At 41.0% G+C, this 12,184-nt stretch overlaps 3 protein-coding genes across 6 annotated transcripts; 1 reads left to right on the forward strand and 2 right to left on the reverse strand.

Annotated features, from left to right (window-relative positions):
• Nucleotides 1–232: 232 nt before the first annotated feature.
• On the reverse strand, nucleotides 233–3,100 carry LOC6569063 (WD repeat and HMG-box DNA-binding protein 1). Its single transcript, XM_001995034.3, has one exon. It carries the CDS (start codon nucleotides 3,030–3,032, stop codon nucleotides 321–323), a length of 2,712 nt encoding a protein of 903 aa, XP_001995070.2. The 5' UTR covers nucleotides 3,033–3,100; the 3' UTR covers nucleotides 233–320.
• Nucleotides 3,101–3,467: 367 nt separating this feature from the next.
• On the forward strand, nucleotides 3,468–4,696 carry LOC6569062 (arginine-hydroxylase NDUFAF5, mitochondrial). The gene is made up of 3 exons (XM_001995033.3): nucleotides 3,468–3,565; nucleotides 3,628–3,883; nucleotides 3,949–4,696. Exons 1-3 carry the CDS (start codon nucleotides 3,510–3,512, stop codon nucleotides 4,555–4,557), a joined length of 921 nt encoding a protein of 306 aa, XP_001995069.1. The 5' UTR covers nucleotides 3,468–3,509; the 3' UTR covers nucleotides 4,558–4,696.
• A 513-nt stretch (nucleotides 4,697–5,209) lies between these two features.
• On the reverse strand, nucleotides 5,210–12,072 carry LOC6569061 (USP6 N-terminal-like protein). Of its 4 annotated transcripts, none has more exons than XM_032741007.2 (6): nucleotides 10,932–11,385; nucleotides 9,417–10,098; nucleotides 8,975–9,357; nucleotides 8,841–8,905; nucleotides 5,902–6,007; nucleotides 5,210–5,827 (listed from the first exon to the last, which is right to left on the reverse strand). In XM_032741007.2, exons 1-6 carry the CDS (start codon nucleotides 11,126–11,128, stop codon nucleotides 5,761–5,763), a joined length of 1,500 nt encoding a protein of 499 aa, XP_032596898.1. In that variant the 5' UTR covers nucleotides 11,129–11,385; the 3' UTR covers nucleotides 5,210–5,760. The 4 variants fall into 4 exon arrangements, with proteins under 4 accessions (XP_032596898.1, XP_032596899.1, XP_001995068.1 ...); XM_032741008.2 differs by having other exon boundaries at nucleotides 5,902–5,956; nucleotides 10,932–11,368; XM_001995032.2 differs by lacking the exons at nucleotides 5,210–5,827; nucleotides 5,902–6,007 and adding exons at nucleotides 6,423–7,657; nucleotides 11,967–12,068 and having other exon boundaries at nucleotides 10,932–11,274.
• Nucleotides 12,073–12,184: the final 112 nt, after the last annotated feature.

Consider the following 12,184-nt stretch of genomic DNA (forward strand, 5'->3'; position numbering starts at 1 on the left):
AGATCTTTCCACTTTATCGGGGAATAACAAAAATCGTACTCTCTGCAGTGTGACCAGTTTTGGCAATTGTGAGCAAAACGTTTCTTTGACTTGGGTACAGTGTGACCGACTGCTAATGCAGTGTGACCTGAACTTGCGAATTCAAATTAATTTTTAATTTTCATATAATTACGAATAAATTCAGTTATTGGGCTAACAACTAAAATTTAAAAAGACAAATACATAAAGCCAATTAGATCATTGTATCTATTATTAAAACATAAAAAAAATTAATTCATACAACTAAACATTACAACACTATTCATAAAATGAGCAAGATTTTATTTCTTAGCCAACTTGAGTTTCTCGGAGCCAAAGATGACGCCAGTGTCGACCAGTTTGCGTTTCATGGCAAACGGATTGACCGAATTAAGAGGCGATCGCTGATCACTTTCAGTTGCTGACTTGGTGTCGCTCGTCTGCGATTCTGATTCACCAAACAGATTTTCTTGCGTATCCAATGGAGTGATGGTAGCATCTGGAGTCGCTGGACGAGATGCGGCTGCCGCTTTGAATAGATTGGGTGAATTCGAGAAGCGTTTCAGCGCACTACGTTTCGATGCGCTTAGCTCCATGGCCTTGGGCGCCAATTTCGGAGTCCCAGCAGTCGATAGCTGGGGCATCATGGGCAGCACAATGGTCGCCGCAATGCCATTGGCGCCGAGGAGCTGTTGCTGTTTACGCGCCTCCTGCACCGCCTCCAGTTGTGGCAATAGTTCACACAATCTATCCGACAGATGAATGCGGCCACGCTTCGAGGCATACTTGACGGCAAGCTGAAGGAGCTCGGTGCAGGCAATATTCTCCACAAGTTCCCTGGCGCGTGCCTCGCACTCGTTGCTACAGGCCAAGGCGAACAGCTTGATGGCCATTTCCTTTTGCAGCTTCTCGGCGCCGTCCACTTGCATAATACACGCCCGCATTAGCGTATCCTCCAGCTCCGTCTTCTCCAACTCAATGTCGCAGAGTGGCAGTTGTAGGCGCAACTCCTGCACCATTGGACGTGGATTTGTCATCGGATATGAGCTGGCGCGGCACAGCACCGCTTGAATGATCTGCCTCGGCTCTGAAAGTGAAACTATAAAATAATTATTGCAAACACTTGTGCTCTGTTTCAATGTGTCACATATGGGAAACCAGGCATTGCTTGCCCGCCTATACAGCTGGACGAGACCCATATTATCGGCCAAGCAGGGCGAGCCAACATCCGAGAAACCCAGCCAGCTCAATTGTCGACCCGGCGTCAATGAAACCGGCACCTGTTCCACGCGTAAACTCAAGCCACTGACATGGATCAACATGCCGGCGAGATGCTGTTGCTGCTGGCTGCAACCGGCGGAATGGTAGACGCACAGCAAACTATGCTCATGTCCAGCCAGCGCTAGTACAGGTCCTGGAATGCTGAGCACCTCCCTTTGGGTGCCCATCACGCTGAAGAGTCGCAGAAAGTGATTACTGGTGGCGACAGCAATCAGTTGGCTGGTTGCCACCAGCGCCTCCACGCTCTCGCAATCGGGTAGACTGAGTGACCATTCCTTATTCCCGGCCGCCGCCAAGGCAATCACGACCAGCTTGCCGCTCTCCGTGGAGGCCAAGGCCAAAGCGCTGCGACTCAAACTCGCCACATTATGTTGATTGTAATTGTTGCTCAAGTGGAGTGCATGATGCACACTGGCATCATGGAATTCCACATCAATGGCACCATCTCCATTGGGTTCCGCATGCGCTGACACAATGCCGACATCGTTCCATGCCAAATAGCGATGCTCTAGCTCATTTGGAGTAGCACCCGGCTGGAAGGCCGCCTGCTGCTTGAACAGTTTCACTTGTGGAGTTGCAGACGGTGCATGGCTGCTGCTCGCCAAGGAGTGTCGGGAGTGCTCATCATCATCATCCTGAGCCTCTGCCTCTGCATAGTTCGCATTGCTCATAACTTTGCGCTTCAGCTGCTCCAGACTAACGCCATCGCCATCGTCGGCATCGTCCACTTCCCCTCCATTGCCCTGTTCAAATTCGAAATCTGTACCTGCCAGCAGCTCATCCGATTCGCCCACCAGCTCGAGTTCATCTTGTGTCTCATCACCAAGGAATATGGTGCCCAGCTGGCCGGTGGCATCACAAAAGGCCAACTCATCCATATTAGCTGGATTCCAGGCAAGGCACGTAATCGCCTTGCAATCAGACGGTGGCGCCTCCACTTGGAGCGCCCGTCGCCGTTTCACATCAAAGATGCTCAATTCACCGCTGGTCGTCCCAGCGGCCAGACGCTCCCCGTTCGGTGAGAACTGACAGCAGCTATAGTTACTGGAGACGCGTTCATCCAACAGCTTATATGCCAACTCCCAGTTGGATGTGTTCAGCACTAAAATCTCCTTGTCCAATGCATAGGCCAATTGCTCACCGCACTGCGGTTCAAAGCTGGGCGTGCCAAAGAGGCTGGCGCTTTCGAAACTATTCACGCGAGGCAATCCGGACACGCTCTTCACCTCGACGCCCGTGGCAAAATTCCAAATCTTTAAGTGGCCATCGCCTGCAATGGAGGCCAACAGTTGTCGTTCGGCGTGCACATCCAACGCCAAAATGGGTCCCTTGTGACCCTCCAGCATAGTCTCTTGGCCAGCATTATCACCACGCAGCACTTTTATGCTGGTATCTTCACTGCCCGCAGCCGTAAATTCGCCACAAACTCGTAGGCAAGTCGCTGGCGCTGTAAATCGCATCAGGATGCCATCACTGTCCATGTCGGGGAACGTATACGCATGCACCGTATTGCGATCTGTGGAGGCGAGCAGTCGTGTGCCCGTATGGGCAATGCACATCACAAATTCACCCAGGCAGGTGGAGCGAGGATCATCGTCGCTTATGCAGGTCCAGTGGCGAATGTCGCCATCGGTGCCGCATGTGATTATGTAATCACCCTTTGGCGTGTACAGCAGTCCCGTGTAGCCATTGGTGTGCGCGTAGCGCAGCGAGCTGCGCGAGAAATTCATCATTTCAATTCAAATCAATAATACAAACGACGATCTTCACTTTTGCAGCGTTTCGCGCCAAAACAAAACTTAGCAGTGCTGAACAGCGCGGACAGTTGCCCTACGCTGAGCAGCACTGATTTGTAGTTGATAAAATCAAACTACTCACTTAAAAGTACTCAAACAAGTCTGCGAACAGTCGTACTATACAGTTATTCTAAATAAACTGCACAATTTGAATGAAATTAATGAAAAGTAGATACACATAAAAGGATGAATGCATATGGTCTCTGTTAATTGGAAGCACCCTGTATTAACAGCATATGGTATTTTGTTAACAACATACTAGCCGTAGAGAGAAACAGCTGTGATTTGTATTATTGTTTTCGTAGCCGGCATTACGGCATTAATAATTATTATTTAATGATGTTTAAAACCTGCACAAAACGCTTAACACAGAATTGTGGCGCCTGGCGCTGCTTGACAACGCAGCCAACACACATGAACATATTCGACAGGAATGCAAAGCGGCTGCAAAAGGAACGTGCTGCACTCAGGTAATTTTTATTTGCTGTTATTATTGCTGCCACTGCAACAAATAATATAAATGTTTTTACAGCGCCGATGTGGGTCTATATGATTACCTAAAGGAGGAGGTGGGCTTTCGCCTAGCGGATCGTGTGTTTGACATTAAGCGCGAGTTCAAGACAGCCGCCGATATCGGTTGTAATCGTGGCTTTATCTCCCGACACATACTCGCCGAGTGCGTGGAGCATCTGACGCTGACGGATACGAGCGCCACAATGTTGGAGCAGGCACAGGGCACGCCCGGCTTGCAGATGCACAAGCAGCTGCAGGATGAGGAGCAATTGGATGTGGGTATACGGCAAAAATCTTTTATTTTAATGGGGAATCTTAATGTAATCCATTGCTTTTGCAGTTTGAGGAGAATTCGCTGGATCTGATCATCTCCAGCTTGAGCTTGCACTGGGTCAACGATTTGCCTGGTTGTTTTGCGCGCATCAAGCGCAGCTTGAAACCTGATGGCGTCTTTATAGCTTCGCTCTTTGGCGGCGACACACTCTATGAGCTGCGCTCCTCACTGCAACTGGCCGAGCTGGAGCGGAAAGGTGGCATTGCGCCGCACGTTTCGCCCTTTACACAGATACGCGACATTGGTTCTCTGCTGAATCGGGCCGGGTTTACGATGCTAACCATTGATACGGATGAGCTGATCATTGGGTACCCGAGCATGTTTGAGCTGATGTGGGATCTCAAGGGCATGGCCGAGAATAATGCGGCGTTCAATAGGCCGGCGCATCTCAGTCGCGAGACGATGCTGGCGGCCAGTGCCATCTACAAGGAGCTGTACGGCAAACCCAACGAAGAGGGCATTCCGGCCACTTTTCAAATTATTTACCTTGTTGGCTGGAAACCGGGTCCCAATCAGCCGCAGCCCTTGCCACGCGGCACAGCCGAGGTATCCCTTAAGGATCTGGGCACAATCTTTGAAAAGGGTGGCAAAATTAAATTGGATCAAGATACGTAAAGTTTGGTGCTGTAGATTCTAATAAAAAGTTTTACAAAAAATTCAATTTTGTTTATTTAGAAACTGAATTTACATTAACCTTGAAATTTAAACAAAAAAAAAAGAAAACTAAATAAAAACCACAAATTGATTGTTTTGAGAGAGCAAAGTATCTTGATTATACTGCTTGATAAATTTAAATTTACGCATATACATAGTTTTCCATTTTTGTAAATTATAAATTACCTAAAATTAGTTATAAACTTGCATTTGGTTTTATATTAAGATACGCATACATAACTATATATATAAATAATCGTAATCATAATCATTCATCTTGTTGCTCTTGTTGCATTTATATTTGGTAGCATTTTGTTGTTGTTGCTGTTGTTTAATGCTTAATGTTTAATATACTTCATGGACGTAACTTTGTGTTTTGTTTTGAATTTTTAACGTTGCTTTGTATTTTGTTCGGTACGTATATACAAGTACAATTTACAACATGTCTATAATATCTATAATTTATATTTATATATTGTAATTTAATATGCAATTTAGTTGTTTAGTTTATCTTTGTTTTTGTTTTTTTTTGTTTTGTATTAAATACGAGTTGCTCTTGCTACAATATTTATATTTTGTATTTTATATATTTTTTGTATTCTCTTTAGTTTTTTGCGTTTAATTCTCGATTGCTTTTTGTTGCTTGAATGTTTTGTTAAATGTTTTAGGCCCTTTTCCCAGTTGGCCCTTTGTCAGTTTTATTTGTTTGTATTTATTTTTGGCTATGTTATATTCAAATTTTCTTTACAAGCACACTTTGTTAAGATTTGTTTTTGTTTTTATGTACAAAGGATATCAAAAATGGTTTGCCGAATATTATTGATATTTGAGAGCAAGAAACTTGAAATTTTCGAAAATTGTGTGTGTGGTGTGTTTGTTTTGGTTGTGGCAAGGCGACAAAGCTTAAAGCTAGACCCAGGACGACGATGACAAGATTCAGAGCTGCCTCAGCGGCTAGGCTTTGTTTGTCGTCGTCGTCCTGGCTAATCATCCAAGCGCCAGCGGCGAACGTGGCGGCACCGGCGGCGGTGTGGATGTGGCTGTGATTGTTGCTGTTGCTGTTATTGTTGTTGCTGTTGCTATTGTTGTTGTTGATACTGATGATGTTGTGGTGTTCTTACTGTTGTTTGCTACCGTCGCATTCGACGACGGCGGCAGCTGACGTCAGGTGCCTAGTAGCAGTTCGCGCTGTGGTGCATTTTGCAGCAAATTGGCGGTTTTCAAATGAACGCTACAAATATATAAATATAACAATTAGCTTCAATCGAAATCAGTCAAAATTTATATATTGAGTATTGTGCTCACTTATTGTCCTCCAGCGACATGGTCTCCGATGAGCCGTGCGAGGCAACTGAAGTACCTGCAAGCGAACTTCGTATTGAGTGCGAATCCTCGGGAACAGTAAGCGTAACTAATATTTTTGTTTTGTTTTTTTGTTTTTATAGTATTTTATATAGATAGACGTTTATACGTTTTTTTAAAGTTATTTTTTTGCCAATGTTTTTTTGTGTAGCGTTTTTTTCGTTGTTGTTCCAAATTGATTATTTCGTTTTCCCATTTAGCCAATGCGTTGTAGAATTTATTTTGTTTGTATTTTTGATGTTTTGAAAAAGAATTTGCATTTAGTTTGAGTATACGAATTTTGGGTTAGAGATGTTAGTGTATGTGTTGTAGTGGGTGTTGTGCAAAATAAAATATTTTTTTTTTTTTACTTTTTTTTTTTATTAATCAAACAAGAGCTGCATAAGTTCAGAGTTATGCTAGCTTCTAGTAATTGAGAACATGCAAAAGTCGAAAGAACATAAACAAAAACTAGCAACAAATTATGAATTCAGTACAAAAAATTATATTTTTATTTATGTGTGGCATTTAACTAATTTTGTATATTATATATATTACATACGATTTTGCTAGAGCTACAATGTGAATTTGGCTTCAACTCGAACAGTAAACAATAAACTAATGTTTTGAGTGTAGCAAAATATGTAAATGCAATACTCAACTTAGGCAGAAATAATAGTACATTTTGTATATATGCAGTTACAACATATATGTAAGCATAAGTATATCAGTAGTTTGTATATATATATATATAATATATTGTATATATAAGTAAGTAAATAAGTTCACGATAGTTTTATGGGTTGTGCATTGAAAATCGTTGTACGTATTGCTGGAATCGTTGGTTTCTTAGGAATTATCAGTTGTTTTCTTTTGTTTGTTTCTTTGTAGATATCGTATGACGTGTGACTAAGTAATATCAGAGTGTGTGAGAAATGTTTCTTTTTGCAACGTATTACACTAATATACATAAAGCAAAATGACGATAGCCAATGTTGTTGTACACAAAAATTAAAGCTAATACACTGTAATTTGAACTAATCAATTGGCATAACAATTTCAATTGAGCAAACGGCAAACCAAAAAACAAAAAAACAGGGTATAATCGTAAATTAAATACTCAAGTACAAAATCAAACTTAAATGCTACGGCATAAATATATATACTATATAGAAAGCAGACTAAAGACGCGTATTTTCCACGCTCAGCGCATCATCGTCATCTTCAACATCATTATCGATATTATGATTAAGTTCGTCTTTGTGCTGATTGTTTAGAATTTGTTGTTTCCCATGAGGAGCGACGCTGCCTGCGATTCCATTCTGATTCTGGACAAGAATGCGTGTGCCGTGAGGTGATTGTTTGATTGATGGTTGTTGGTAGTGGTGGTGATGACTCTCTGGCTGCAAATGTAGCATATGCTGGCTCTGCAGCGGCTCCAGGGCCCTGTCCAGATCGAGTCGATTGCGACTATCGCTATTATCGCTGCTGTAGCTGTGCCTCGGATTTGATAATCTATCGTGGTGCATGTGGTGGTGCTGCTGCTGATATTGCCAGGCGGCATAGTTGAGATTGTTAACGCTCTGGCTGCGATTGTCGTCGGGGCCGTTGGTGGTGGTGGTGATCACGTAGCCATTGCTGCACAGCGAATAACTGCTATTTGCGGTCGAGGTGGCTAAACTAGTCATACTCTGATAGGTTTTCATTGAATACGCATCACCTACGAACACAATGAGAGTTTTTTGGGAATTGATTGGCGGAGTTTAGTTTAATTTTTCAGATTCAGTCAGACGACAGACAGACACACACACAAGTTGGTTATCACAGTTATTATCCATATAACAGATCCAGCGCAGAGACATTTAGCGTTAAGCGTTTATGAGCGAAGACATTGTTAGACAAATGCGTTATTTTTTATTTATTTTTTTTTGAGAGAACGAGTTATAATTACAAAATGGGTGTGTTTATGTGTGTGTGTGTGGGGGGAGGGGCGTTGAAGGGGTTGACCATGTGTGAACTTAGCGCATTTATTTAATAGGCGTGACACTGCGAGGGTTAGATATATATATTTGTATATATATGATATCACTTATCAATTGGCTTATCCCTTAAAAATATATATTTACAGTTTTTATGTTTATTAATTATTATTTTTTTAGTTTAGTAAAAATATTATAAAACGAAACTGGGCTGAGTCGCTGCTAAACAGGCATATGTACATTTATAAGTCACCTAGAAATCCCAGAAAATGGCCGCTGACTCATGCAACAAATTGTTGAGTTAAAGTTCAATGCAAACAATTTAATAGAAGAGACCCATGAAACTTATTAAACTCGTTCCATTTATACGATGGCTCTTATTGTAATAAAGTTTATCATGAAATAGCAACTCGCTTAAGAACAGATAACCTCATAATAATCAAATATAAAAGAAATCTAAATAAAAATATAGCTAATTTAAATACATATATGTTCACTAGATGACAACAAAACCCATAAGTATAAGGATCGTATATATATACAAAATGGGGACATAAAACAATAAATACATATCCCATAAGCTCAAATACAAATACAAACAAGTAAAGACGATCATAAAACTATATAATACATGTGTAAAATAAAATAACAATATTTGTATTGCTTTACAAAGTAAAATAATTCAAGATATAAATTCTGATTTTAAAGCTTGCACCACACACTAAAACAACATTGTCAAGTGCTTTTTTTATATATATATATGTATACATAATTTTTATACAAATTGATTAGAGTTAGCTGTTACGTTTAGTATAGAGAAGCAAGCGTTAGTAATCGGTGTGTATATATATAAAGATAGTAAAGTAATTAGTTGTTGTGCAAAGATCATATAAACAAATTGTCATTTGTTCCTTTCAAACTCACCCGTTGCGCATTCGGATGTCTCATAGGATACTGTTGATTGTACCTCGATTGCATTGTGTTCTTGTCTGCAATTAATATATATAATTAATTGATATTTATAATACGATTAATTTGAATTAGAAAATGTTGACAACCTTGACATTATATCGGTTAAGACTTGCTTCTCCGTATTGGTATAGTCACGCCTCTGTCCCGTCTTCTTATCCCGATCAGCCTCGACAAATACGCCCAGCTCTCGTGTGGGAAACTCATTGGATTTTGCTGGTGGCGGCACATCCAATTTCAAATCCCTTAGCTTCTTCATAATACGCTCCAACGCTTGAACAGCATCGTCGTCATTATAACCGAAATTCTTGTGCAGCTTCACCTGCAAATATTCAATGATGGCATCCATATCCTTCAGGCGCAACAGCTCATCCTTGTGCAGATAGAGTATGGTAACAGCCATGGCCAAAATGACGCGATCGCCATCCAGCAGAAAAATATCCCAAACACGTAAACTCAGACTAAAAGGCACCTGTGTAGAGATAGTTCCAACTCAATTTAGTTAAGTAGACAAATATACAATTTACTTACGCGCTCCACAAAGACGACAAAGAACCACTTGATGGCATACAGCAACGCATCCACATTATGTTTGATAAAATGTTTGTGTAATTTACGCATCAACTTGGACAGAATGCGATCGTGATGCTCGATGAAGCGCGTCAGCTTGGGGAAACCCTCAATGAACAGGCCGTGCATGCCAAATTTGGGATCCGTAATCAGTGTGTTTAGAGCCCAGAATGCCTCCTCCTCCTGCATGTAGAGCAGCAGAACGCCCGCCACACACGCCATGCCCTGGCAATAGCCCAACTCTGAATTATAAACGCTATATGCATTTAATATATTGAACAGGGAGCATTGCTTGACACTGTAGCGTTCCCGATAGGCGACATTGTCTCGAAACTGACGATTGACGTCCGCATCGATTTGACGCGTCTCCGTTGCATTCTCTTTGGCCATTTGCAGCATACGCGCATAGATGCCCTCATTGGTATCCATTGACTGTTGCACGTTAAGCAATTTCTTCCAGGCTGGCCAACGCATACGATCCGGTATACCTTTGTAGACGCGCTTGTGCAGCTTCTCATGTGGCGGTGGCCAATCCTTCAACATTTTCACCCATTTCTTGTCGCGCTCCAATTCGATCTTGATGCGCTGCGCCTCTTCGGAGTCGCGTGAGGATGGCAGGCAGGCGGCGTGCATGAAGCCGTATCTAAGAACATCAAGAAACAAGAATAAACAAAAGAAAAAGAACAACAACAATTAGTTGGCAATTTGCCAGTGTCTGATAAGATATCAAATATGCTTGCCAAGCGATTTCCCACCAGGTGTAAGAAAAATTCCTATTACTTTATTTATACTTTATGTTCTGTGTGCGATAATAGCTTGATAAATGTTGTCAGCTTATCATGTGGATAATGATACTGTGTTTGAGTTCCATGAACTTTATTTACTAAACTCAGAGTTCAATTTTATAAAAGTTTTGCATGCTCTTGTGGTTGGGCATCTTAACCAAATCAATTTTTCTTTGTCTGAATCACAGCCAAAGATGTTTTTTAAATAGCCCCCGAAATCGTATAAATTTTCTAATATTTTCTTATTTATTGTTTTTAGTTTTAATTTAATTTGAAATATTCTTATCCTTTTGTATCGACTGACTTTAGTTGACATTAATCAAATAAATAAATAAATAGTCAATCAGAAAATAATTATTTAATACAATTTATAAATATTTTTTATCCTTTTAATTTGAATTTAAAATTAAATTTTATTTTAATTGAAGTTATTGGTTATTGACACTAAATAAATTAATAAACAATTAAACAGAAAACAAACACTCATCTTTCTCAATTACCTTAAGCAAAACGCCCTCAGATTTTAGTTGCCAATCATTCAAAATAAAAAAAAACAAGTCATAAGCAGCTGCTCGCTGAATTATCATGACATCATGTCATCAAATCACAACAACAAACATTGTACAAACGATGAAACAGATTTCGAGAGAGGGTGACTGACGAGGGGGGATATTTAAAGAGTTTTACTTACTTATCGGTTTTGTGATAGATCTCAAATGTTGGATTCTCCCAGGAGTCGACCTTATTTGAGGGATCCGTTCCCAGTTCATAGCGTTTAAATATATCCTCACGCTCATCCTCGGCACGTTTAACTAATGCGCATTGTTGATCATGTTGCTGTTCCTGTTCCTGTTCGCCATTGTTATGGACGGGCGGAGCGGCTGTCATTGTGGGCGTGGCAACGTCGGCATCCAATTGCAGCTTTCACTTGCAGTTGTTGTTGTTCTTGTTGTTGTTTTAGATTTGGTCTTCTTTTGCTGTCTCTGCTGTAGATGCTGCTTAGCAAGAATTCTGTTTAATGGGAGCGGCTGCTGCTGTTTGGCGATAGCGCGAAACTTTTATTTTTTTTAAGATAAAGGCCAGAAAACAATAGCATTAACATATGAAAGCGAACTCAAAGAGAGAAAGAGAGCCGCACACAAACACAGACAGCAATCAACAGTAAGTTTTGTACATTCATTTATAAATGCAAGTCTTGGATTTCACTGCAAAAAAAAAAAGTTTGCTGCATATATATGTGTCTGTGAGCTTTGCTTATTAAATATGCAGCAACAACAATAACAGAGAGTGAGCGAGAGGGAAGGGGACAGTGCTAGCAGCGTGGCCAAATGACGTGATATTCAATAATATTTAAACGCGTCCCTGAAGCGGCGGCATCAACAACAAGTAAACACAGAATGCTACTCAAAAAACGCCCCCACATTTAGCGCTTGTTGTTGTTGCTGCAAAATTCGAATTCGAAAAGCACTTGCACTAATCATATACGTTTATTTTATACATAATCCTTTTTATCTTGCACTTCCTGTTTTGATTTTGCTGCGATTTTTTTTTTGTATTTTTGTCAACAGCTCACTCACTCATACACACACACAGCACGCACACACACACGCACTCACGCACACATAAACACAATGCGTTTTGTTCTGCCTGCTTTCACTGTCTCTGCAGCTTTGCTGATGTTTGTTTTGTTTTACATTTGGTGTATATGGTTTATTGTGCTTATTACCATTTAATTTTGTTATTATTTATGTACAAATTGTGTTCAATTATTTAAAATGGGCACGATTGCTATTTTTTCAGCCCGCATGTTGAACGACTTAACAGAACTGACTGCCCACTTAACAGAATACTGCACGTTAACAGCACATACAGCGTTGCCACTTAAGTAATACATTTGGCGGGCCAGCATCTGTCTGGCAACGCCGGCGGCACTGAGCCAGCTCG

The sequence above is a fragment of the Drosophila grimshawi genome, unplaced genomic scaffold (genome assembly GCF_018153295.1).
Source record: "Drosophila grimshawi isolate 15287-2541.00 unplaced genomic scaffold, ASM1815329v1 contig_1367, whole genome shotgun sequence".
Classification (NCBI taxonomy): Eukaryota; Metazoa; Arthropoda; class Insecta; order Diptera; family Drosophilidae; genus Drosophila; species Drosophila grimshawi.

Coding starts and splice junctions, on each gene's coding strand:
- LOC6569063 (XM_001995034.3), bottom strand. CDS start 3,032: ATGATGAATTTCTCGCGCAGCTCGCTGCGCTACGCGCACACCAATGGC.
- LOC6569062 (XM_001995033.3), top strand. CDS start 3,510: ATGAACATATTCGACAGGAATGCAAAGCGGCTGCAAAAGGAACGTGCT. Junction 3,566..3,627: donor AAGGAACGTGCTGCACTCAG/GTAATTTTTATT, acceptor ATGTTTTTACAG/CGCCGATGTGGGTCTATATG. Junction 3,884..3,948: donor AGGATGAGGAGCAATTGGAT/GTGGGTATACGG, acceptor TTGCTTTTGCAG/TTTGAGGAGAATTCGCTGGA.
- LOC6569061 (XM_001995032.2), bottom strand. CDS start 11,128: ATGACAGCCGCTCCGCCCGTCCATAACAATGGCGAACAGGAACAGGAA. Junction 10,099..10,931: donor ATCTATCACAAAACCGATAA/GTAAGTAAAACT, acceptor TGATGTTCTTAG/ATACGGCTTCATGCACGCCG. Junction 9,358..9,416: donor TTGTCGTCTTTGTGGAGCGC/GTAAGTAAATTG, acceptor ATCTCTACACAG/GTGCCTTTTAGTCTGAGTTT.